Raw genomic sequence first — 22,536 nt, 5'->3', positions numbered from 1 at the left:
GGGACGTTTTAACTGTTTGGGGGCTGTTTGTGAGTAATGCCCCCCCCCCCCAGCCCCCCCGGCTGGCCTTGTTGTGATGTGATCTCATCCTTTCTCCCTGCGATACACTCTATTTCATATTTATGCTTCCTGTTAAGCTCATAGTTCAACAACAATAATAGCTGTTTAATGTCCCACTCTGCCGTAAAAACGTCCCGGGCCATCAGGCGCACGCACTTAAAAGATGGGGAGAAAAAAGAAGGGCCGTATTCTTAAGCCTATGAAAATGCCATTGATGTTAACTATCTGACCGTGCGCTGCCAGAAATACCGCAGTCGGGCTGGAGTTGCTCGCTATCAGGACGAAGGGGAGTCTGAATCTGTCTGTGTCTGCCTGCTGCATGAGACGTTATGGCTCTTTGATGTCCTTTTGCTCTGTTTTGGGGGGGGGGGGGGGCTTTGATTTACGGAGCACCATCTTTATCATTTCGCCTCAGTCGAAGCTATTGGAGCCATCAGAGGATATTGGTGTGTGCGCGCGTGTGTGTGTTAGTGTGTGTGTACGCTTCTGGAAGGATAACGAGATAAGTACAGAGGTAAAGCCAAGGCCGAGCCGGTTGGAGACGGAGAAAAGCCCTTTGATGTTTGCGAAACTGTGTGTAGAATGTGTGGGTGTTGGTGCACCTACTTTTTTTGTGGTTTGTGTGTGTGTGTGTGTCTGGTGTGTACATATGCAGATGTCTCCCCCGGTATTTGCATGTCACCAGACAGTCTGTTGTCTGTCTGCCTCCATCCTTCAGTGGCTTCCATTCATCTGTATTCACGCCATGGTTAGGCTGGCAGCGCCCTGTCAGAGATGTCTCTGTTGGGTGACACACCTGTGTTTACAGTTGGGGAAGTGGGTAAACAACAGCAGCCAGTGTGTGTGTGTGTGTGTGTGTGTGTGTGTGTGTGTGCGTGCCTCCCTCCTTCCCACTCAGGGATCATATTATTCAGCAGCTTTCTAATGACTGGCTTTAGCAGGTAGACAGTGACTGGCAGAGTAACGTGTCATTATCTCACACACACTCTGTCATTGCAGTGGCGACTTCATGAAAGACGCAGATGGATAAGAAACAAAAACCGCAAACTCGCCGGCATTCTTGTTTGGTTTCATGAGGCACGTCAGCGCTGCGTTTAAGGAGTCTTTGTCTGAAGCACGCAGCCGACTCAACCTGTTTCTGTCTCTTTTGTTGTCTTGTTTGTCTTCAGGTCCAGATGATGGACCAGAAAATGGACTCGGTTCTGCAAATCCTCAAGGAGCAATTTCAGCCCAAACCGGAGCTGAAGTCCAGGCCCTCCATCCGCAGGGTGACCATCCAGAAACGCATGGGTTGCAGCATCGACGAGGGGCCGTGATCTCACCGCCGCGACGTCATCAAGCAAAGGAGACTTTACAGAGACGGGCGGGGCGATCGTAAACTAGTCTAGTCTCCTTTGGAGCGCCAGTGTGGAAATAATGAGGGGGACGCAGTCTTCCCAAACCCGCCTCCCCCACACCCTCCCTCTTCCTTTTGCAACCCCATATTTCCTCATTGACCTCTGAACCCTGAGGAGAACGACTTTATAACTCTGTATTCTCCAGTAGGAGACCGGGGACATGAGAGCAAAAGAGGCACTGAGACTCGGACGGACTGACCTCCTCCTTTTGTGGAGACGACTCGTGACTCCTTCCCATGGTCTAGCTGTCTCTTCCCCGCTGAGCGCCGCGGCCCTCGTCAGTCTTCCAGCGCAATTTATTTCTCTGAATTAGCCTCATAATCGCAGCAGTCACATGTTAATTTACGTGCGGCCTGTCAGCGAGAAATATCACAACCCCCGGTAATGAAGTCGTAACACAATCACAGCGCCTAAAGCCCCACAAAAGACGCAGGGAACAACGGAGGGTCCAGCCGAGCGGCAGAGAGGTATTCCACAAATCCCTCTGATTATCTTGGCACCGTCCACGCCCCGGTACACAACAGGGCTATTTCCATAACCACATATCCATCCAGCCCGGGCCCAGGCCACTGTTTGTTAGTACTTATCGAATAACACGAGGAGGGAAGGGGAGATTATCTGTTGACTTTGCCCTGTGTTAGCGAGAGAGAGAGAGAGAGAGAGAGAGAGAGAGAGAGAGAGAGAGAGAGAGCCCGAGGACAAGAAAACCCCCCGGCTTAGGAAACGTGGAAATGTGAACGAACGCGGCGCTGTTTTACATCCGCGGTGACGCTTAGGAGAGAGAGCCAAACAGCCGCGGCGTGTTACAGGAGCGCACACCAGGAGTTATGACAGGGGGGGCCCACTCAGTTTGCCAGGAGTTTGTATTGATCCTAAACGCCTTTAACGTCAGCGCAGAGACCGAGTTTCAACAGTTACACTCATACTGCTGCGTACTGCTGCGCAAGTAAATTCACCTCATTGACACTACACAGATTACTTTGTCTCTCCTGGGCTAATGAAGTGGAGAGACGCTTTGGTTTTGTCCTCCACCTACTAGTGTGTTTATCTGACGGGGCAGCGAGAGGCAGAATAAATAGAATAGAGAATAATACACATGTAGCTACTTTATGAAAGGCCTCCTGTAATTATAGCACATTGCTGAAAAGACGGACGCACACATAGAAGATGAATGAACAAGAAGGAGGAAGAGACGAGGCTTTCTCCACGTCAGAGCATATATTTTATTATTCCTTGCAGTGGTTGAACATGAAATTGTTGGTAATGTATATCTGTACGTGTCGTCTGTTCAAGTGAGTTTGAAAGTCCCGTAAGTTTGAGAAAGACCGGCTCTCCTGTACAGTTTTGTAAGAGATTGTAAATAGAAATGTTGCCTTATTGGATTTGTATGGAAAGATCAACCTGGAACATGTCTGCTTGTTCAGAGGGACGAGGAACATAAAGTGCGGCTCCGGCTGCACAGATGGATGGGAATGATGGTCAATGCTGTTCATTCATTCCTCTGTAAATAATAAAACTCCCATTTCATTACGCCCCCAGCCTGCTCCTTTGGCTTTTGTCGGTGTTTGATTAACAGCTCATCTGTTTCACAATTTGCTTTAGTTGGAGTAGGAATTGGGTGTTGGAGGTGAAAGCTGCGGTATAGGTCTGTCTGAGGCCGGGTCAAGGTAAGCCATAGGGCCGCAGCTTCCTTCCAAATAAAATCTACTCCACTCCTCGTTTCGCTGAGTTCCCCCTTCGCGCTGCAATCACCACGAAGGGGAACAGAGAGAAGAAATAACATGTTCACTGCGCCTTCTTTGAACTTCAATATTCCATAACCCATTGAGCCAGGCATGCAGGGGAAAAAGAGAATATGTCTCATATTACCACTCAATTATATTTGCCTTCAAAGGCCAAGAAATACTGGGGATGTCCCAAGATCAGCACAGTCCAGTGCCGAGAGGGGGGGGGGGGCTGTCCCCGGGTACGGGTGGACAAGCAGGAGAGAGAGAGAGAGAGAGAGAGAGAGAGAGAGAGAAGGACAGCAGGAGCGTAAGTGAGCAGAGCCATTTTCAATTAGCCAGAGAGACTGCATGGGACACAGGGTGCTCGGCTGCCTTTTGTCCTCCTCTGGTTTCTATCACCACCGGGGGTTTTGGCAGGGGGAGAAAGAAAGACAGAGACCCCATGGCTACGTCCATGTGCAGAGGTTGCTCCGTGTAGCACTGCGCCCCGTGCTCCTCTTTCATCTTAAAGACGAGACAGAGAGAAGAGAGAGAGGCTCCCCCACTTCAAAAGGCGGTTTGATCTCGGAAGTACACAGGAGCAAAAACTCTTAAAAGAGGATCTGAGGAAGCTGTTAAAAGGAGAATATAAGGGAGACACTGTCAGGGACGTTGGACGGTGATATGTGACAGTCCCGCTGTCTGAGAGGAGGAGGAGGACGACTCTGCGGCTTCAGGAAGTCCCCAAACGCTAAAACTCCCTGAGCTTTGCCCAGCGTCCATGTTGCCTTTGATGCCTCCACCTTAACCGCACGCAGAAGAGAGAGCGTCTAAATCACAGGACGCACAAAAACAACAACTGACACTGCGGTGCACAAACAGCCAATCATAGGCGAGCAGATGCTGGGACCAAAGACCAAAACACCACTGATATCAAAGTTTCCCCTTTAAAAACTCAAACGGTCTCTCTCTCTCGTCGCCAGCGTCATGTAAACAAACGCTCACCACCAAAACTCCAAACACGAGTCTGGACCCTGCGATCAGTCTTTACACTGATTGACGTGTCTTTTCATACAGACTAACACAAGACAAATAAACCAAAGTCTGTGATGCTTTCTGACGCTGTTAAAGTATTATTTACCTTGCTAATGTTTGTAAATGTTGGCACAAGGCGGCCCTATATTTTTTGGGGTTATAACTTTTTACTCCCAACAATGTGCAGTTCTTGGTCTTTGGTCTTGAGAGTTGCAGCATCAATCTAGAACCCAACAATGAAAGACAATGAGAGATGAAGAATCGTGTGTTTTCTTTGAGTAAATTACTATTTTTCTTTCTTTGGACTACACACTCTTACACACACAAAAAAAGAAGAAGAAAAAAGAAGAAAGTATAACAGCATGTTTATGTTTAACTCTGCTAAATGTAAACGTGCACTCTGGTCTAATTTGATTTATTCTTAACATAAAATTATTACACAATGCAGCTTTAAGATCAGCATTATCATTAAACTCATATAACTACTCTTTCAAGTCCATACCTCCACCGAGGCTGAACAAGCCCACACACTTCCAGGTCTCACTCGTATATAAACCAAATAAAATGTGTTTCTGTTTCCCCATATTTGTGTTGCTCTTTAAAGAAATTAAAATTAATATTGTAAAATAAGAAGGGACCAGACACACACAAGCACACACAGGCTCAGCTGGTAGGTGTCAGGCTGAGGGGCCGTGCCTGGACACCATGGGGATGCTTGGGAGGCCACCTGTCAAGTGGGGGCTCAGGCTTGTAGGCCCAGCATTACTATATGAAAGCAGATATGAGTCAACAGGTGTGTGTGTGTGTGACAAACAACGTCAGCAGCAGCTGATGCCAGCCCCTCTGACAGGAGTTGTCCTTAAATAGCCGAGGCCAGCAGTTGCCTGGAGGACGTTTGTTGCAGCTCTCTGGCCTCTTCGTTCTTTTTCTTGGAGAATATTTCACATTCAAGCTCTGCGTTTACTAAAGACGCCGTCCCACGTTCCTCTGATTGGCTGAATCAGACTCAGTGCTCAGTTATAAAACATCCAGTAAAATCACTACTATTATTACTAAATACTGAAGTGTTTGGAAGGAGAACAAACTCAGTGATGCTGTTATTCCTCACTACTGGCTCAAACTGAAGGAGTTGTATATTTGTTCATGCTTTTGGATCTCAGTGTAATCGTCTCAAACCATAAAGGCCAAGGTCGTGCTTATGCAACAAGAGACTAGAGACCAGACTTTTCATGTTGTGCCCCACAGCACTTTGTCAAAGTATTGACTTAGTGTCCATGGTTTCCTTATGGGACAGGAAGCAATGGTGAAGCTCCTCAGATGAACTCTGGGCTCGATTTGTCACGATCTCTACAACCCCTGATCTCCAACCTAAACTGCTCCTCTGTCCAGCCCTTCATAACAAAAGCAGATACTGTATGCCCTTTGACCCCTCCTGGTTTGGTCTGAGCAGGGCAAAATCACACCATGAGATAATAAATCAACCAGAGGTCAGGAGGTTAGATTGACCCCCATGACCTTTGGCCTTTGACGATTTTCCTTAGCCATATGTCTGCAGCTCACCCCCCCCCGGTCCCTCCCCTCCCCTCCCCTGCTGCCAGAGGAAAGTTCTGCAGCCAAGAACAACAGCACAAACCGGCTCCATTCAGTTCCAAAGAGCCGTCCGGGCTTCTCAGTTTCATATCCTGGGTCCAAGCGAATCCTAAGAACCCCACCCAGGGTTAGCTATGCTGCTAAGTGTGACGGCTGCTAATGTGTTGTTACGGCTGCTGTGGATTTGAGTAGAAGTCTGGGCACACTTTGATGGGGGGGAGGTGGGGGAGGTTGTGAGGTGCAGAAAGATTTGGACAGACGAGGTTGTATTATTGGGGACTTTTCCCCCCAGACAGGCAGAGAATTCCTGGCTTGAAACTGGAAGGACTTCAGTGGTGCGCTGGGGTTTGGCCAGCCAAGGCAGAATGTTAGGCATGGTGGACAGCTGCTGCAGCACTGAGCTACTGTACGAGAGAGAGAGAGAGAGAGAGAGAGAGAGAGAGAGAGAGAGAGGGAGAGAGGGAGAGAGAGAGAGAGAGGGGTAGAGGGAGGCACATATTTAAATATCGATAATTAGAAAAGGGAAGTGAATGTTTTTTGTGAAATCTGACCTTGTGGTTACTCTAAGAACGTGTCATACAGTTCTGTGCAATATAGTCTCGTGCTTACTCACTTCTTCTTAGAAACGTACGTGTGAGGACTTTGGTCCGTGGGAAAAAGCAGAGATGCAGCTTTATACCTACATAGATCTCTGTTCACAAGTCATGTTCTAACCCAGAGAGTAACAGCTTCTGTGTGAACACAAGAAAGAAACGTTTACACTTCGAAAGCAGCAAAATAACAACACCGTCATTTGCACTGTGAGCGAAAATTGAAAACAGAGTGAAACATTCCCTCTCGGTGGAGGCAATGGAGCGGATCCACCGCGGCTGTCCAAGAGGCAGAGGTAGAGGTTTCATATGGTGAAGAGTCTGCTTTACTCATCAAGCCCCGTGTCGGAGAATACACTCATTCATTCTTACGGTCAGGAATCTTTTCAACACCAGTGCCGAGCGCCGTGCAGCGCAGAGGCCCTGGGAGTCTCCTGATGAGGGCAGCAGAAGCAGGGCGAAGAAAAAAGAAAAGAGCTAAATAGAAAGTCTGGGTATAGCGGTCTGACATGTGGGCGGCTTTATTGTGCATGAAAAGTGGAAAGCCGATGCATTTTTGGGATCTGTTCAAATCAACCGGGCGATGACTATTTTTTTCCATTCCGTGTCATTTTAACCAACTGCTGCGTTCCCGTATCTCATCATTTGGTTTGGAGACATTACAGCATGCCGGTGTGGTGGATGAAGATGTAATTTGATGTATACTGTGGTCAAGTGTCGTTAGATCGTATTTTGACTGATTGGAATTATTGCCACATTCGCCTGCTTCTGCAAATGTTACCAAATGTTGCATCATATGGAAATATTTCTGCATCGGTTCACACCACACACCCACGCTGTCATCCTGTACGTGGAAAAGCTCCACCGCTGGTTTATACGCAGTTTAATTAAATGTCAAATAATGTTTAAAAAATTGTCAAATGATGTTTAAAAGCAAAGTGAAGTTGATAGAAAATGTTGAGCAATGGTTTACCCTGTGGCTTCCTCTTCTTGTCTTGTTCTTTTCAGCTTATAGGACCTATATGATGCGGAATTATGAGGAAAATGTGAGGAAAAATCCCACTGAGATTGACATTTAGAAGAGGAAAATATGAAAAAGTGTTTGAAATCTGCCCTCCACAGATGTTACAGTTGGATGCCTTGCCTCTATTTCTCAGCCAAATGCATCTAAACACATCCTCCTGCATGCCTGAGTGGATTGCCGGGAATGCAGAAGGTCCCATCATCCGCTGCTCCTGAGCGAGAGGGAGGGAGGGAGGGACGGAGGGAGGGAGGGAGGGAGACAGACGGAGGCTGAGCGAATGCGTGCGGCTCAGTCTGCTTGTTTTCACGTCTTGTGCTGCGTGCTTGAGCAGATTTGTCTTGATAAAAGATAAAGGCTCTTTGATAGGCTGCAGGTGCACTGCTTTAATGAGCATTACCAACCCCCTCCCCACCTCACACACACATACACACACACCCCACCCCACGCCTCCCTGCAAAAATGCACCACAGACACACATCTGCACGTCTGTCATCTGATGCTCCTCCGCATCTCCCTAACCGCTCCTCCCCCTCCTTCCTTCCCATCAGTCATCCTCCAGACTCACACACACACACACACACACACACACACACACACACATATCGCAGCGTGCGTCGAACAAATGCAACATCAATACATCTGTTATTCAATGGAATACTTTTCCTATATTGATACAGCTTGTCTCAGCTCACTGAATCCAATTGAGCTGTCCAAAAAAACATCCAAACCAAACCTAACCGGGGCATTCCAGGCGAGCTAAAACAAACGATCCCAGAAATGAAAAAAAACACAGGAAAAAAACAAAAAACAGTCAGTCAGATGCAATTTGGCCTGGTCAGGTTCTGTCAGATGCACGTTAGAGGAAGACAGAAGAGAGAGAGAGAGAGAGAGAGGGAGAGAGAGAGAGAGAGAGGGAGAGAGAGAGAGAGAGAGATGATGTTGGGTGTTTGTTTGTGGGCGCTTGCTTTCCCCTCACTGGGCCCTGGGGTGCCAGGGGAATAGCTTGATGACGTGGGTTGTGGCCTGGGCAGGAAACACAGGGAGGAACTTGTGGCTTTATATTAAGTGCCGGGCGGTTAACAGGAAAAGATAACCTGTTTCTGTTGATATAGCGAGGAAGTGTGAATTCAGAGCGTCTTGGCTCACGCAGCGTCTCAGACAGAGAGGAACAGCCGAGCGATGGCTTCCACGTCTCTGATTGACTGGCTTACTGGAATTTCCTCAAGTTCATTGTGGTTTTGTTTGGTTGTGTTGGAGTGTTACAGTGTGGATGTTAAAAAAGGGGGCTGAGAGGCAGAATGCTTTTTGAGACATTCCTGCTGTAATAGAAAAGGTGTTATGCAAGGAGAGATACTATTGCATCATAGTGGCCAGACTACAGTACACAGTCTTATCGGCGAGCCCTTGGATGACCGGCTGTGTTATCAGCGGACAGTTTGGATGCACTTACATCTAAACAGTGTAGTGTTAAGTAGACAAGCTCCTCACTGTAACACTGGGAGAGAATGTTTGACTTATTCCCTGTTCCTAATTATAGTAAAAAGGAAATGACGTGGAACAAATAAGTTGGTGTATTTCAAGTCAAATAAAAGAATTCAAATGTTGTAGAAATGTGATTTAGACGCACACAGATGATACAAGTTTCAGTGCTAAAATGCATCTGTAAAATATTACATACAATGAATTCTGTTGCCATAGAAACACTCCTAAAACATAATGCAGTTTTTTACAATTGCTGCATAATTGACATATGACTCCAATCACTCAAAGGCAAAAGAAAATACATTTATGTGCATCAGTTATCATCTGAACTCATTTACATACTGGCCTCATGTGTAGATCTAAATATTGCTTCTACTTCTAAAATATGCAAACACAAAATGTCTTTTAAATTCCAGTAATTGTCAGATATTTACTTTGCATGTTGTGAATAATTTCCTGCAGACATTCACACATGAAGCACAATCTAACACATCAGCACTGTAATATTCTGAAGATTCGGTTTAATAATAATAATAAATTTCACAAAAAATTCTAAAAATATATAGATAATTTTTTTAAATACAAACATAAATGTGTGTGTTCTTAGATTGTTCCATGCACATGTGAAGGCCTCACATTCATCAGTCAGGCTGAGGAAAGGACACACACACACACACACACACACACACCATCACATCACATCACATCACATCTCTGAATCCATCACTCAGACACCCAAACACCACTTGAGTCAGTCAGTCAGCTACCAAGTCAGTCAGTCAGTCAGTCAGTCAGGGTGGAGGCTCATAGACGGACCCTTTGTCTGAGCAGAGAAGCCCCAGACACAACAGTGACCGGCCATGGCCCCTCACAATGGCCCTTCACACAAAGGCCCACACACTAGGACAATGGTCCGGGTTCAGACTGGGGGTGGACCGCTGAGCTGATGTTACCCACCTGCACACTTCAGGACCAGACACCCCTCCCATCCCCAACCCCCACACCTCTGCTTCACCACACACACACACACACACACACACACATATAGCCAGCCAGCCAGCCTTAAAGAGCTGCTGCAGGTGTCTTCCTGTTGTTGGTGGCATTGGCTGAGGAGGAAGCTCTGTGATGCCGTGCAGCATGAGCATTAATTTGGGTTTCACACGCAGACATGCCAGGAAAGACCTCAGACGGAGGAGGAGACATGTTTGGTAAAGCTGCCATACAGCTAAAGCTTAGGGCTCTGCAATGCATGCACAGATGCTTGCATGCAAATAAAAAATACAAATTAAATTTTATAAATTCCATTAGATCAAATACAAAATTATTATAAACCAACTTCTGGATTGTAGCTAATTTTTTTGAATATTTTTTCAGTATTAAAATTTGAATCAACATGACCTCACAGAAAAATATTTGAGCAGCAATTTAATCAATTTATGGCAATTTAATAAGTACAATAAATAAATATAATTGCTATTATTTTTTAAAAGAGAATGAATAATGATGATTGATGAATATAAATAGAAATTATAAAACACACTGTGTGCAATCAGTGTGGATTGTGAGAGCAGATTTTTAAAAAGAGAACATTTTCCAAAAATAACTATTGAAAAGTGTAAAAAGTTTTAGAGGCAGGAAAATATTTTTGGTAAAACCTAAACACAAAAGACACCAAGACATATAAATGAACACAACACACTCCATCTCTGTGTCTGTCTCTCACACCTCACAGACACACACACACACACACATGCACGATTCCAGATATAACAGCAGATAATGCATTAGTAAAATATCAGTAAAATTATCAGTATTTTACCTCGGAGCTGCAGATCGTGAGTCTTGAGCTAAAAGCACTTAGACTTCTTTTTCCATGAGAGCCATTCCCATGATAAGTCACTGAATGTTACTGGCTGCACCAAGTGGTCTGCTTTCCTCTCTCTGCATTTGATTGGCTGGCCAAAGTGTCAATCATCAGCCCGCTCAAAATACTACTGGATTCACATTGGGAGTGTCACTGTACAGAAATCCACTCATACAGCTGCTGCAGAGTCTCCATCTCTCTGTGTGTACGTGTGTGTGTGTGTGTTTGGATGAGAATGTAGTGATGCAAAGGTGTGTGTTTATTGCTAATTTACCTTTTCTTTAAAACCTAAAACTCAGTAGCAGTTTAGTGGTGCATTTCCACTTTTATGCAAGAAGGAATCACAAAGCAGATCGATTTAATTTTCTGATTTAATTGATTGCAACATATTTTATAACCACACATTACAAAATGCACATCAAATATTTTACCAGGCTCAGTTTGCAACCTTATTGATAAGAAAAAAAACCAAAACAAAAAAACTACCAAAAATATGCTTTTACAAAATAAGACAATTATAATAATGTAAATGCCACTTTGGATAACCGTAATCAAAACCCATTTTTATTCTACATACAAAAACAAGCTTGACATAAATAAGTTAGTATAATTTCTCAGTGTTTTTACAATGTTATGTACATAAGTACATTGCAAAGATTTACACAAATACACAGGCATGGTGACTGCATTGCTGAGACATTTTCTTTTCTTTGTCCTGGTGTATGTTGGTCTCTTTGAATAGAACTCGCACTTTAGGCAAATCAACGGGAAGCTTTTAGACGCTCACATTTGCATCCTCAGCAGGCTAAAACATTGAAGTGAAAAAAGAAAAAGTACAAACCTAAAAATGGATATGTGTCTCTAGGTTATCACATAGTAACACAATGTGAAGTCATTAAGGAGCACTGGCAAAACCCCACTGAAGCAACCATGGATTTGGTATTGTAGGACATGAACCCCCTGGGTGTGTGTGTGTGTGAGAGAGAAGCATAGGGCTGGGATGACAACAGGGTGCAGTCGATGAGAGAATGAAGCTAAAACACGATCTGTGCAGTTTGTGTGGTCTTTGTCCTTCAATATCTGAGTACCTCACAACTCCAACGCACCCCTGCCTGTGTGTCCGAGGCGTACTGTGGGAGAACTTCAGACAGATTTAAGATCATATTCCATAATTCCTCTGATGCCAAAGCACCTTTATCACAACATAAATACGAGGCTGATTTGAGAAAGTATTGCAACCCCCTCCCTCCCTCCCCCCTGCGGTGACAAGATCTAATATTAGACCCCTGCACTCTGATGGTGACACTACAAACGACCAGAGGAAGGAAAAAGAAAAACACACACATGAGCTATATCTGTACCGTTCTTCACTGCTGCTGAGTTAAAGAAGATGATGGAGTGAAGATACACACTGATAACAATCTGCAAGAAGGAGCCAAATGTAGCAAAAAAAAAAAAAAGGGACTTTGTCAAAGACACACACACACACACACACACACACACACACACACACACACACACACACACACACACACACACACACACACACACACACACTGCCTTAGGAAACAGCATTTTGGAAACATGTATCAAACTACACTGCAATTCTTCAAGTCAAATCATAATTCACACCTTTTTACATAAAGGATTTCTTTTCAAATCATAATGTTTTATGTGCTACATATGGAGAGAAATATAATATAATATATATATATTTACACACAGGTAGTAAAAAAAAAAGGAGCAAAAAAGGAAATCAAACCTAATTGCACACACTGCTACATCGACTGCTTTTAGAGGCAGTAACTTTAATTGAGTGCCACAACTTTAGTGTTTCTATTCAGTGCTTCAACAGCGTTTCTCCCCCCCTCCTCTTCTTCCTCCTCCTCTTCCTCCCCCCGTCTGCAGGAGAGTTGATATGTTTCTGATGCTGCGTAGTTCCTCTTCCAAAATCCACCAACACTGAGGTTTCCCACAAAATAAAAGGGGAAATACATCTTCGGCTCTGTGAGAGGGAGAGAGAAAAAAAACAGACGAGAAACAAATAAACAAGGCTGCAAGGTTAAGGTGGACTTGTGTGACGTTGAGCAAGAGTGTGTGAGGAGGATTGAAAGTCTGCAGAATGCGAGGAAGAGAGCGAATTTAGGCTCAATGGCAAGAAAAGCAACAGTGACATAACGGTAATATAATGAGAAACAGGTGGATGCAAACGATCCTGTTATTCTCCCTGTGAACTGAATAAAGCTGGTAGGAGAATGTGTGTACACACAGGAGGATTCTGGGGTGTGTGTGTGTTAAAAGATGATACCAATTATCAGAAAGAAAGTGTTGGATGCAGAAGTGGAGGGTGTGGATCTACTGTCAGCTCTAATGTCCAATTTTGACCAAAAACAAACAAGAAATATGCATAAACTAAATGATTTAACACTTAATCTAACACACCACTCCTGAAAATAACAAATCTATCACTCAAATCATGAAACTATGTGATCACACTAAGGCCCCTTATAGTGAGGAGGGTTTAAATGCACAGGGCTCATTTAGTTTTTATGCTATAATTTATTCTACAATGACAAATAAGATAATCTTCTTTAAAATAAGAGTTAAGCTATGTTACTATTAGAGAATCAGCTACTTTAACACAGATTAAATGACCCCACACACACTCCAGGCTTCACGTTTTAAAGGGAGTAAAAAAAGGACTGACGATGTGTGTTATGTGACATTTCTGTGCGTGTGTGTGTGAGCGTGTGCGTGCGTGCGTGTGTGTGAGAGTGTGTGTACACAGAGACCAACCCCTTCCCTTCCCTGCACAGAGGGCAGTGGCTGCTGACGTGTTACTACTACACTGTTGTTCACTCAGCGCTTGTTTACAGTTTCGCAGGCAGGCGCTTGTAGTAAAGCGTGTAAATGTGTCGCGAACGTTTCATGGTGCGTTCGCGTTCGAAAAAAACCCCCACCAACTACACGTTATTACGTTTACTCCCCTCATTACTACAACTTAGGATAATAACGTAAGGACTCTGCCTGAAATGGTGTTTGACGTGTCCACATACAAACACAACCAAGTCCTGCACTTGCCAAGTTAGAAGCAACGCATTTGTGTTTGTATTACGCCTGAAACACACTAACATACCATCACATAAGAGACGAGAAACGACATATTTCTCCGTAAATAGTGATACAGTCTTTCGGGGGGTGACTTAACAGCTGGCAGTGTGAGACGAAGTGGACCAAACTGAGACATTTATACGGGAGCAGAAGTGTCCTCCTTACCTTTGTGTTGTCCTCACGTCTGTCTCTTGGGACTGGGCTTTCTGGGTGTGTGTTCTGCAGTGTGGTTCAGGCTCGGACAACTAACTTCATCTGAGCTTGTGTGCGACCGCTTATGTTGGGCCGAGGGGTCTGCGAAAGCAAAGAAGTGGGACCGTCAATCAAAGAGACAATGATCGATGCTACATTCACGGGCGATTAATTTGTTACGTCATTACTACATTCTGGGTTGTTACCGCTAATTTAGCCCCCCGGTAACGCAGTCGGTAATGAGTAAAAAGCGCCTCCAGACAGAAAAGCAGCCGTGTGTAAAAAAAAAACAAGTTTCGTACCGTGACACGCAGGTCTCTTCCTCAGCCCGGTGCATTGCTCTTTACACTCCGTTTGGACGTCAGACATGTCGGTGTCTTCACTCGAAGGCACCACAACGCAACTGTGATGATTCCCGTTTAGATCCACATTGTTATTCCCAGAGGAGCAGACGCCCTTCTCCCTCCGCGGCTGCCTGTTGTAGAATTCCGGGACGTCTCTGCAATCCACTATCTCCCACTCGAGCCTCCCGTTCACCAGCGGCGTGTGATTGGCGAAGTCGAAGCCCCACTCGGCGGAGGCAGCCTCTTCCATCTCCCGCAAGTGTCCCTTTAAATCCCTCTTTAACTCTTCGTGATCCACAGAGCCGAACAAGCTTCTGCAGGCTGACGGTTTCGGGTGATCTGACACCGGGGCGTCCGTCCGCTCCAAAGTCGGGCTCCCATTTGAAAGAACATCTGACATTTTCCCAGAAGACATGTGTCAAAAAAAAAAAAAAGCCGGGAGCGTCCAATGTTCCGTAGAAAAACACACACACACACTCTCACACACACTCACTCACACGCCGCTCAAAAACAACAACAACAGCGGGTATCTCCTCGGCGTTCAGAAAGCTCCGAAACCAGCGTAAAACGCCTTCGCTCCGGCATAAGTGTGTGTAGACGGCGGCGGCGGCTCGGCTCGTTTGTAGCCAGAAACAGTCTCATGAAAACACGGCGCAGAGTAAAACTGCAGCCGCTCTGTCAGTTTGCTCCCGTAATGAGAGAGAGAGAGAGAGAGAGAGAGAGAGCGAGCAAGAGAGAGAGGGGGGAGAAATTACAGGCAAACCTTTTCAGTACCCAATATGGCGATTGGGAGATGTACTTGGGATTGAGGGGAGGTTGTTTGAGGGGGGGAGGGCGAAAATGATTGACACACGGAGCTATTTAAACACGAAGGAGGCCGCTCATTGGCTGGAGGGTTTAAGCACCGCCCACTACTTTTTAAAGTGGATTAACCAATCCAGCAGACAGCAGCATCCTGGACGACTGACCTTTAAAAATAAAGGAATCATAAAAATTATAATTGAATAATGATGTAAAAAAAAATTAAACAGGTCAGATTAGTACAATGCAGAAGTTTGGCTACTGTTTGATGAATAATTTAGCCGTGCAAATAAATTCAATTCTAGCTGACAAACCTGTTTTATCTGGCGACGAAATAATATTAAATGAAGCAAGGTTAAACTTGCAGGTATATTTCAGTACATACACTTACAAGTATGAATAATTTCTATTCATTGTAAGAGTTTGAGACTTAATAATGCTCCAGGCAAGGCAACATACTTGTTTCAAAGTTAAGGAAAATAATCTGTAGATGCTTTAACACTATTTTAAAGCTATGCACAGAAAATTGCATCGCTACAACACATATCTACTGCTTAGGAATTTTTTGGAAGAATGTGTTCTTAGCAGAGGCCGCTGTGCTGAGGTGACTGTTTTGGATTTTTTTAGTAGGTGTAAGTGAAAATAAAAAAATTGTTTCTAAAATCCCACAGTTGAGAGTTGAGCAAACATATAAACTAACCTCTGTGTGTGGTTATTCTGCTCTACTAGGTACACCCGCATGTAAAAACTCCATGTTTTCAAATCCAGCCAAAATAGGCATCCGTATGTCTCAGTGCCATGGTATTTCCACCAATTCTCTGGAGCCGAGTGGAGTAAGTCAAGGCCGAAACACCAGCAGCTCATCTCCACCGGCCCCAGGAAACAAGGACCACAACAACAGATGCACATGTACTAAAATATTAAAGCACACCAACTCACCCAGAAGTAGGAAATCCGGTGTAAATGCAGCACAAGAAATTTAAAAATGATGGCTGTGTGGTAAAGGTATGAAATTATTTACACTAAATTTGAAAACCACAATAAACAGAACCTACAGTAGACCTCTACTATGAAAAGACTTCTTCTAAGCCTTTTCCAGTTTACACCTTCCAAAACTAGAACAGCCCATGCTTACTGGTTCAGATAGGTGTTCCTTTGTTTACCCATTGAGTTTAAGTAAATATGCTTTACTTTAAATATCACCTCTGCCAGTTAGCACAAGAGCATACTAATGTAATTTTACTGGGGGCAATTATTGACTTTAGAGGTCACAGCAGGCTGTGTGGCTGCACCGTGAGCAGCGCCTCCTTCATGTCTGGGACAAGGCTGCCCCCTACTGTTCACTTCGACAAAATCACTGAAACTGGTACAAAGTCAGCGTGCAACAAACTTTACAGCAAATATTTTAATACCAATGCTTTTGTTAATGTTACATCTGTACATCCAAATCTGAACACATGCTTGCAGGTGATCACGGAGCAAGCAGGCCGTGCCAACAGTCCAGTGCAGCCTAACTTGTCCTTCTGTCCGTTCCCCCCTCACTGACTGTGCTGAGGTGTAGCTGCCCTACCTTCAGGATCGTCACAGTAAAATGGTCCACTGTGCGATGGGCGCTCAGAGACTGAGCCACTTGATGATGTAGAAGTTCCTTTTGCCCACCCTGAGCAAGGTGAGTCCATTGGACAGGATGTGAAGTTTTGGGATCAACACCTGCTCTGGATTATCCGTCCTGTTGTGGTTGATGGACACTCCTCCGTCTGAAACCATGCGGTACCTGCACACAAACAGGCACAGCTTTGGAACTCCACTGTCAGAGACGAAGGCATGCCAGCTTCAACTACACAGGATCAGGTTCAGATTTGACTACCTACCCTCTGGGTCCCTCGGGGATGGCATTGACCCTACGGCATGTTTCTATCACTGTGATTCCAGGCTCCAGCAGCAGTTCATGGAAGGGGGCCTCTTTGAAGAGCTCCTGAAGCTCCTCGTCATCCATTTCCTCCAAGGCCTGGACGCTGCTGTGGAACAGGGCATTGGTGCATCTAAAAACAATAACAGCGGTGAATGTCATTTTGCTCAGATAGCCACAGAGGCAAAACAAGACCATAATTCATTAATCTATGAAGTAAACATTTGACTGAGAAAATCTGTTGATCAGCACATATAAAAAAAATGTAACATGGAATCAAGCAAGAGAAAAAAAAGGCCCACTAATATACAGGCGCCAATAAAACAGCATCAGTTGGCACCTCCATCTGTGACAGTAAAAACACAAGTCACCAGATCAACAGGGCGTAACTGTTAACTTACACTGGTAGGACCCGTCTTACCACTTGCCTCAACCACGCTGCAGCTACGGGGTTTACGTACTACAACTGAGCAGAACAAAGATAACCTCTAACAACATTTTCACATATTAAGTTCACATGCTCGTCTCATTTCTCGACTATAATACTGAGTTGATGACATCGTTTATCATTCACCATGTGCTGTAAATGATTCATGTTGGATGCCTATAGGCTGCACAATATGAATTTATTACACCATTATGTCAATAAGAAAGAACAGAAAAGGCCTCTGGGGCCATCAGCTATCATAACTATCAAACCATCAACAGAGACACACACACACAGTATATCAGGTCTACTGCACATGGCCTTTGTTTACTTTTTTTTGGACGGCTCATTGTACAGTGACAACAGAAGTTTCAGTCCAACTTTATGGCCCCGACACACCCTCTTCACCGCCTCATTTGCATGAAAACTGTCCTCACACTGCACCTGCGCTGCCTCATGTGCTCCCTTGGCTCACACAAGTGTGAAGGGATGCAGCCAAAGAAACACAAGTAATCCACTTCATCGCTAGTGTGCAAGTGACAATGCTGCAACTACAAAGACCTCAGTTGCTATCACTACTCCCTTAAAAACACATGTAAAATAAAAGAAAGATGGAAGGAACATGCATGGGACTGTGAGACCAGTAAAATAAGAGTGTAATGACACAGAAAGCACAGCATGCACACACACACACAACGGCCATTCTAACCTCTTGGCGCTCTCCAGGCCTTCCTTTCCATGCACCAGCTTGGTAACCTCTGCAGCCAGTCGTTTGTGTGCGAGCCGTTTGCCCGGGTCCTGTCTCTGCTGCTCCATCAGACCCTCCACTTCAGCCATAGGCAGGAAGGTGAACAGCTTGAGGTACCTGAAGCACAATCACACAAGAACAGCTCTTTAGTATCCATGTAAGCTGTCTGCTGGTCACTGATGACTGATAAACTATTTGGACTGGACAGCAGTGAGCGTCGGGCTTCACCTACCCCTCCACGTTGGCGTCAGGCTGTCTGAGGAAGAACTGGTAGAGCTCAAAGGGAGACGTCTTGTCCCGGTTGAGCCACACTGCGTTGCCCGCTGATTTCCCCAGCTTGTCCCCCACAGTGCTGGTCACCAGGGGGATGGTCAGACCATACACCTCCTCCCCGCTCACCCTGGAGAAGAATCAGAGCTAATTATCCTGGTGTAGAGAAACCAGCATGGTTAGTTCAAATGACATTGGTATATGGCTGAGCTGCAGTTACCCAGGAAACCAGCTGTGACACAATAAAACCACAACAGACTAAAAACAGGGGATACAATTTTGTAACTATTCTCCTAAAATATAAGAGCCACAATGTTATTCATTAAATATTTGATCTATTATGTCATATTAGAGTAAAGTACTTATGTGAGTCAAATGTAAACAAAAGGCTCAGCCATATATAAACCTTTGTCGCTGTCAAATGACTCACATCTTTGAAAACAAACTACAAGTTCAACTCATTTAAGTTAAGTTATCAGTTTAAGGTTTGTTTACACCAGAGATGTTTGGAAAAACTAGTCTGTATTTTATGTTTAAGCCGGTTCATCATTTAGACAAACTCTTCAGTCACAGATGTGAATTTAGCTCAAGTCAACAAAGGATCTAATATATGTAATAAATAGATGAAGTCAGAGTGAATATGCTCATATATGTGTTAAAAAGAGGATAAGCATCTTCATAATACTTCCTGAAGTGTGTACATTTCCATAGCAACACTGATGTGACACTTGGACCTAATGACCTCTACATGCTGACCCCCTGCTGCCTCCTTCCTTGCCTGGGGACATTTACTTTTGGATGAAATCGTGGCCAGACATCAAATTGCCCAGCTGGTCGGTCCCTCCGAGCTGAATCCTGCAGCCATATATCTGGTTCAGGTGGTGGAAGTCATAGGCTTGGAAAACCTGGTAGGTGAACTCGGTGAGGCTCATACCGTCAGCGCTCCTCAGCCGGGCCTGCACGCTGTGGCGGCTCAGCATGGTGCCCATCCGGAAGTGTCTCCCGGCCGAGGACAGAAACTCCACCACCCCGCGACCTTTGTACCAGCTCAGGTTGTTCAAAACGTCAATGGTGCCGAGGCGCCGGGAGCTGTCGTGAAAGTGAAGTTCGTGGTTGGTGAAAATTCTCTGGAGGCTCTCGCGAATACCGCGGCTGTTGGCCTCCGCGGCCTCCGTAGACAGCCGCTCCCGCTCGCTTGTTTTCCCGCTCGGGTCGCCGATTTGCGCCGTCGCCCCTCCGAGCACCGCGAGGACGTGGTGTCCCGCGCTCCGGAAGTGCAGCAGGCCGATGATAGCGAGCAGGTTACCCACATGGAGGCTGTCGGCCGTGGGGTCAAAGCCGCAGTAAATGGTCTGAGGGGCCGCTTGGAGCAGCCGGGGCAGCTCGTCCTGCGCTGCGGTGTCCGGGAATGAGTCCTTCAGTAAGCCGCGTTTGTTTAGAGAAAAGAGCAGGCCGCCGGTGCGTGCGGCGGCCGAACAGTGGAATGTTTTCCGGAGTGTCAGACATCCAGGGAGAAGACGCGTCCGGTGCCGGGAAAGAGACCCGCAGGTCCACGCCATGGACGCCGCCATGTTGGACAATGTCATCGTATGCCAATGTGGGAGGAGTCAAGGGAAAGCATGGGGAGTTTGACAGGAGTAGAGCGCCCCCTAGTGTAGCGGCCTGACAGGGGAGACTTTTTGTGGAAGTAATGTAAATACTGCGTTTTTGCAGATTAATGCGTTCACCTGAGCTCAGGGATTTTAATTGAACAGTCCCAAAGTGCTTTCAGTTGCACAGGATGGGTAAATTGGCCAACATGCAATGAATGAATATGTTCATTCATGACTAATTTTGTACCAGTTTTACCACCCACGCCTGATCTGCCCCCTTGTACTCAGACCTCAGACATCAGAACCACTTTGCCTAAAACGATTACATCATATCACATGCAATTGTAGTTTTTGGACAGCCGAGAAAAAAAAGGACTTGGATAAACTCATCTGTGCTGGGCTCAGAACTTATCAATCCACCCTCACAAGAAGTCTATGAGTATGTATACTTATCGCTTTTAGAAGTTCAGAAGTGAGAAGTTTCTTGTTTCATCACACTTAAATCCAATGTACATGTATTAGATTCAATTTCACATGCTAGTATGAAGTTATTATGTGCACTTACAAACCATGAGCTCACTAGTTATACACAATGTAGTATAAACTGCAGTTCTGCCGGAAGACCAGTAGATGGCAGACTGCTGTCAGTATGACAGTGAGAAGTTTTAGGATATCTGTTGGTAGGACACATCCATGTTCACACACCACAACAACCAATCCGCGCAAAATTAATGATGTCATTGTTCATTTAATTGTTTATTTATTTGACTTTTTTTTATTTTTTTAAATCCATTCAATGTCAATGTAGTTCATTGTTTAAATGACTAGATATACATTCATCAAACATTTACAGTATTGTTACCGAGCCACAGTACACATTAACAACACATCCAAAGACAATCTCTGCATCTTTGCATGACACTATCCACACGCAAAAACAAATCCAGGAAAGGGGAAAAATTACAAAAACGTTTCAAAAAAGAAAAAGAAAATCAAATGCCTACTGTAATTCCTATGTCTTTCTGTCTGTTATGAAAACATGTACATAAACTGTTGGTGTTTTCATGCTGTAAGGCAGAGCACAAAAAACAATTTGTAAGAGAAAACAAAGGAAGAACGGTACCTCGCTATGTGTCCTGAGCTAGTTCAACAAAGGAAGACTAGGTTTCCCTGATACGTGTCACAAAATCCCTTGTCAATTCAACACAAAACAAATATTCCCAAAGGTAAGCGGACATTACACATATATGACATCTAGGGTTTGGCTGTAGAGTTTTTGTATTTTGTATGTAGCTCTATAAGTCTGTCTATTCTAAATGAGTTTTTCGTCGTTACTGTTAGCTACAGTAAAATGAAACATATGTCACCTTAGAGCCGTAAACTGTGTTTTAATTCCCCCTTTCCCTAATAATCTGGCGTGACATCATGTTGTCCGTGTGGCCCCATTGTGTGAGAAAGAACTGATGTCGGATAACTGTGTGGGTGTGTGCATAAATCAGTGTTCTTCTGAATCTAGGGTGTTTTATGGCATGGGCTCACACTAAGGCACAGATTGTTTGGAGTTCGCCCCTATGAATACCTGGGATCTTCAAAACCCAGGAATTTGCGAAGGGAAAAACTGAGCTGCAATACAATGAATTGTATAGAAGGATTGACATTCTGTGAAGAGAGAAGTAGAGGCTTGTAAGGTCATTAATCTACTCACGGCGTAAGAATGTTTCGTGAGTTCAGCACATTATATAGCAGCGAGTGTGAGGAGACAAGTCAGACAAAAAGCGTGACAAAACAGGAAGGGCATGGAAAACAATACATACTGCATTATTGTTACTGCGTCGTGTTTACTGTAACAGCATGTCATATGATCTCTGTTATGGCAAAATTATGGAAACACACTTTCCCTTACTGACAAAACAGAGAAGTGACTCTGTCAAAAACTATAGGTTGGCGACCATTACTGATAATTCTGTGCATACACAACCCCTTTTATGTATTCATGTGCAACCTGAGACCACAGTATTAGAAAGAGACCAGTCATGTCTGATCAGTGCTGAGCTGTAGCTTGACAATTAATGGCATCTTTATGCAAGGAAACAAAGTCTATAAAATGTGTGTTTGTACAATTGCTGATAGAATCAATGTGAGCCGGTTGCAGCTCAGCGCAGTTCAAGTCGGGTTACATCCATAAGAGGTTTATCTCATTGCATTAAATCTCTATTGAAATGAACAGATTGCATCTCCCAGCCATGATGGTTCACTGTCTTAAATAGCAGTTTAAAAAGGAATGTCCCCCAATGGGATTCAGATCTGTGGATATTCAGATTACCTAGTTGCCCTGTTACCCTTAATAAGTCTATTTACACAGCACTCTTCAACTGTGCCACTTCAAATAAGCAC

At 44.7% G+C, this 22,536-nt stretch overlaps 3 protein-coding genes across 3 annotated transcripts in view; 1 reads left to right on the top strand and 2 right to left on the bottom strand.

The window, feature by feature from the left end:
- Nucleotides 1-2,985, top strand: part of kcnq1.2 (potassium voltage-gated channel, KQT-like subfamily, member 1.2) — a 120,998-nt gene extending 118,013 nt beyond the window's left edge. Inside the window, exon 19 of the mRNA XM_076141968.1 lies at nt 1,230-2,985. Within this exon, the coding sequence (XP_075998083.1) occupies nt 1,230-1,376 (147 nt within the window). The 3' untranslated portion in view covers nt 1,377-2,985. The remainder of the gene's footprint in view (nt 1-1,229) is intronic.
- An 8,116-nt stretch (nt 2,986-11,101) lies between these two features.
- Nucleotides 11,102-15,219, bottom strand: cdkn1bb (cyclin dependent kinase inhibitor 1Bb). The gene is made up of 3 exons (XM_076142330.1): nt 14,354-15,219; nt 14,025-14,153; nt 11,102-12,753 (listed from the first exon to the last, which is right to left on the bottom strand). The coding sequence occupies exons 1-2, from the start codon at nt 14,808-14,810 to the stop codon at nt 14,038-14,040; spliced, it is 573 nt and encodes a 190-aa protein (XP_075998445.1). The 5' UTR covers nt 14,811-15,219; the 3' UTR covers nt 11,102-12,753; nt 14,025-14,037.
- A 1,438-nt stretch (nt 15,220-16,657) lies between these two features.
- On the bottom strand, nt 16,658-20,126 carry yars2 (tyrosyl-tRNA synthetase 2, mitochondrial). Its single transcript, XM_076141816.1, has 5 exons — nt 19,343-20,126; nt 18,513-18,680; nt 18,242-18,397; nt 17,068-17,238; nt 16,658-16,970 (listed from the first exon to the last, which is right to left on the bottom strand). The coding sequence occupies exons 1-5, from the start codon at nt 20,119-20,121 to the stop codon at nt 16,811-16,813; spliced, it is 1,434 nt and encodes a 477-aa protein (XP_075997931.1). The 5' UTR covers nt 20,122-20,126; the 3' UTR covers nt 16,658-16,810.
- Between the last annotated feature and the right edge of the window lie 2,410 nt (nt 20,127-22,536).

Source organism: Genypterus blacodes, unplaced genomic scaffold, assembly GCF_046128005.1.
Source record: "Genypterus blacodes isolate CSIRO-AG114 ecotype Tasmania unplaced genomic scaffold, CSIRO-AGI_Gbla_v1 ptg000021l_1, whole genome shotgun sequence".
In the NCBI taxonomy this organism is placed as follows: Eukaryota; Metazoa; Chordata; class Actinopteri; order Ophidiiformes; family Ophidiidae; genus Genypterus; species Genypterus blacodes.
The sequence above is the reverse complement of the archived record's forward strand: the minus strand, read 5'-3'. Positions and strand labels throughout refer to the sequence as shown.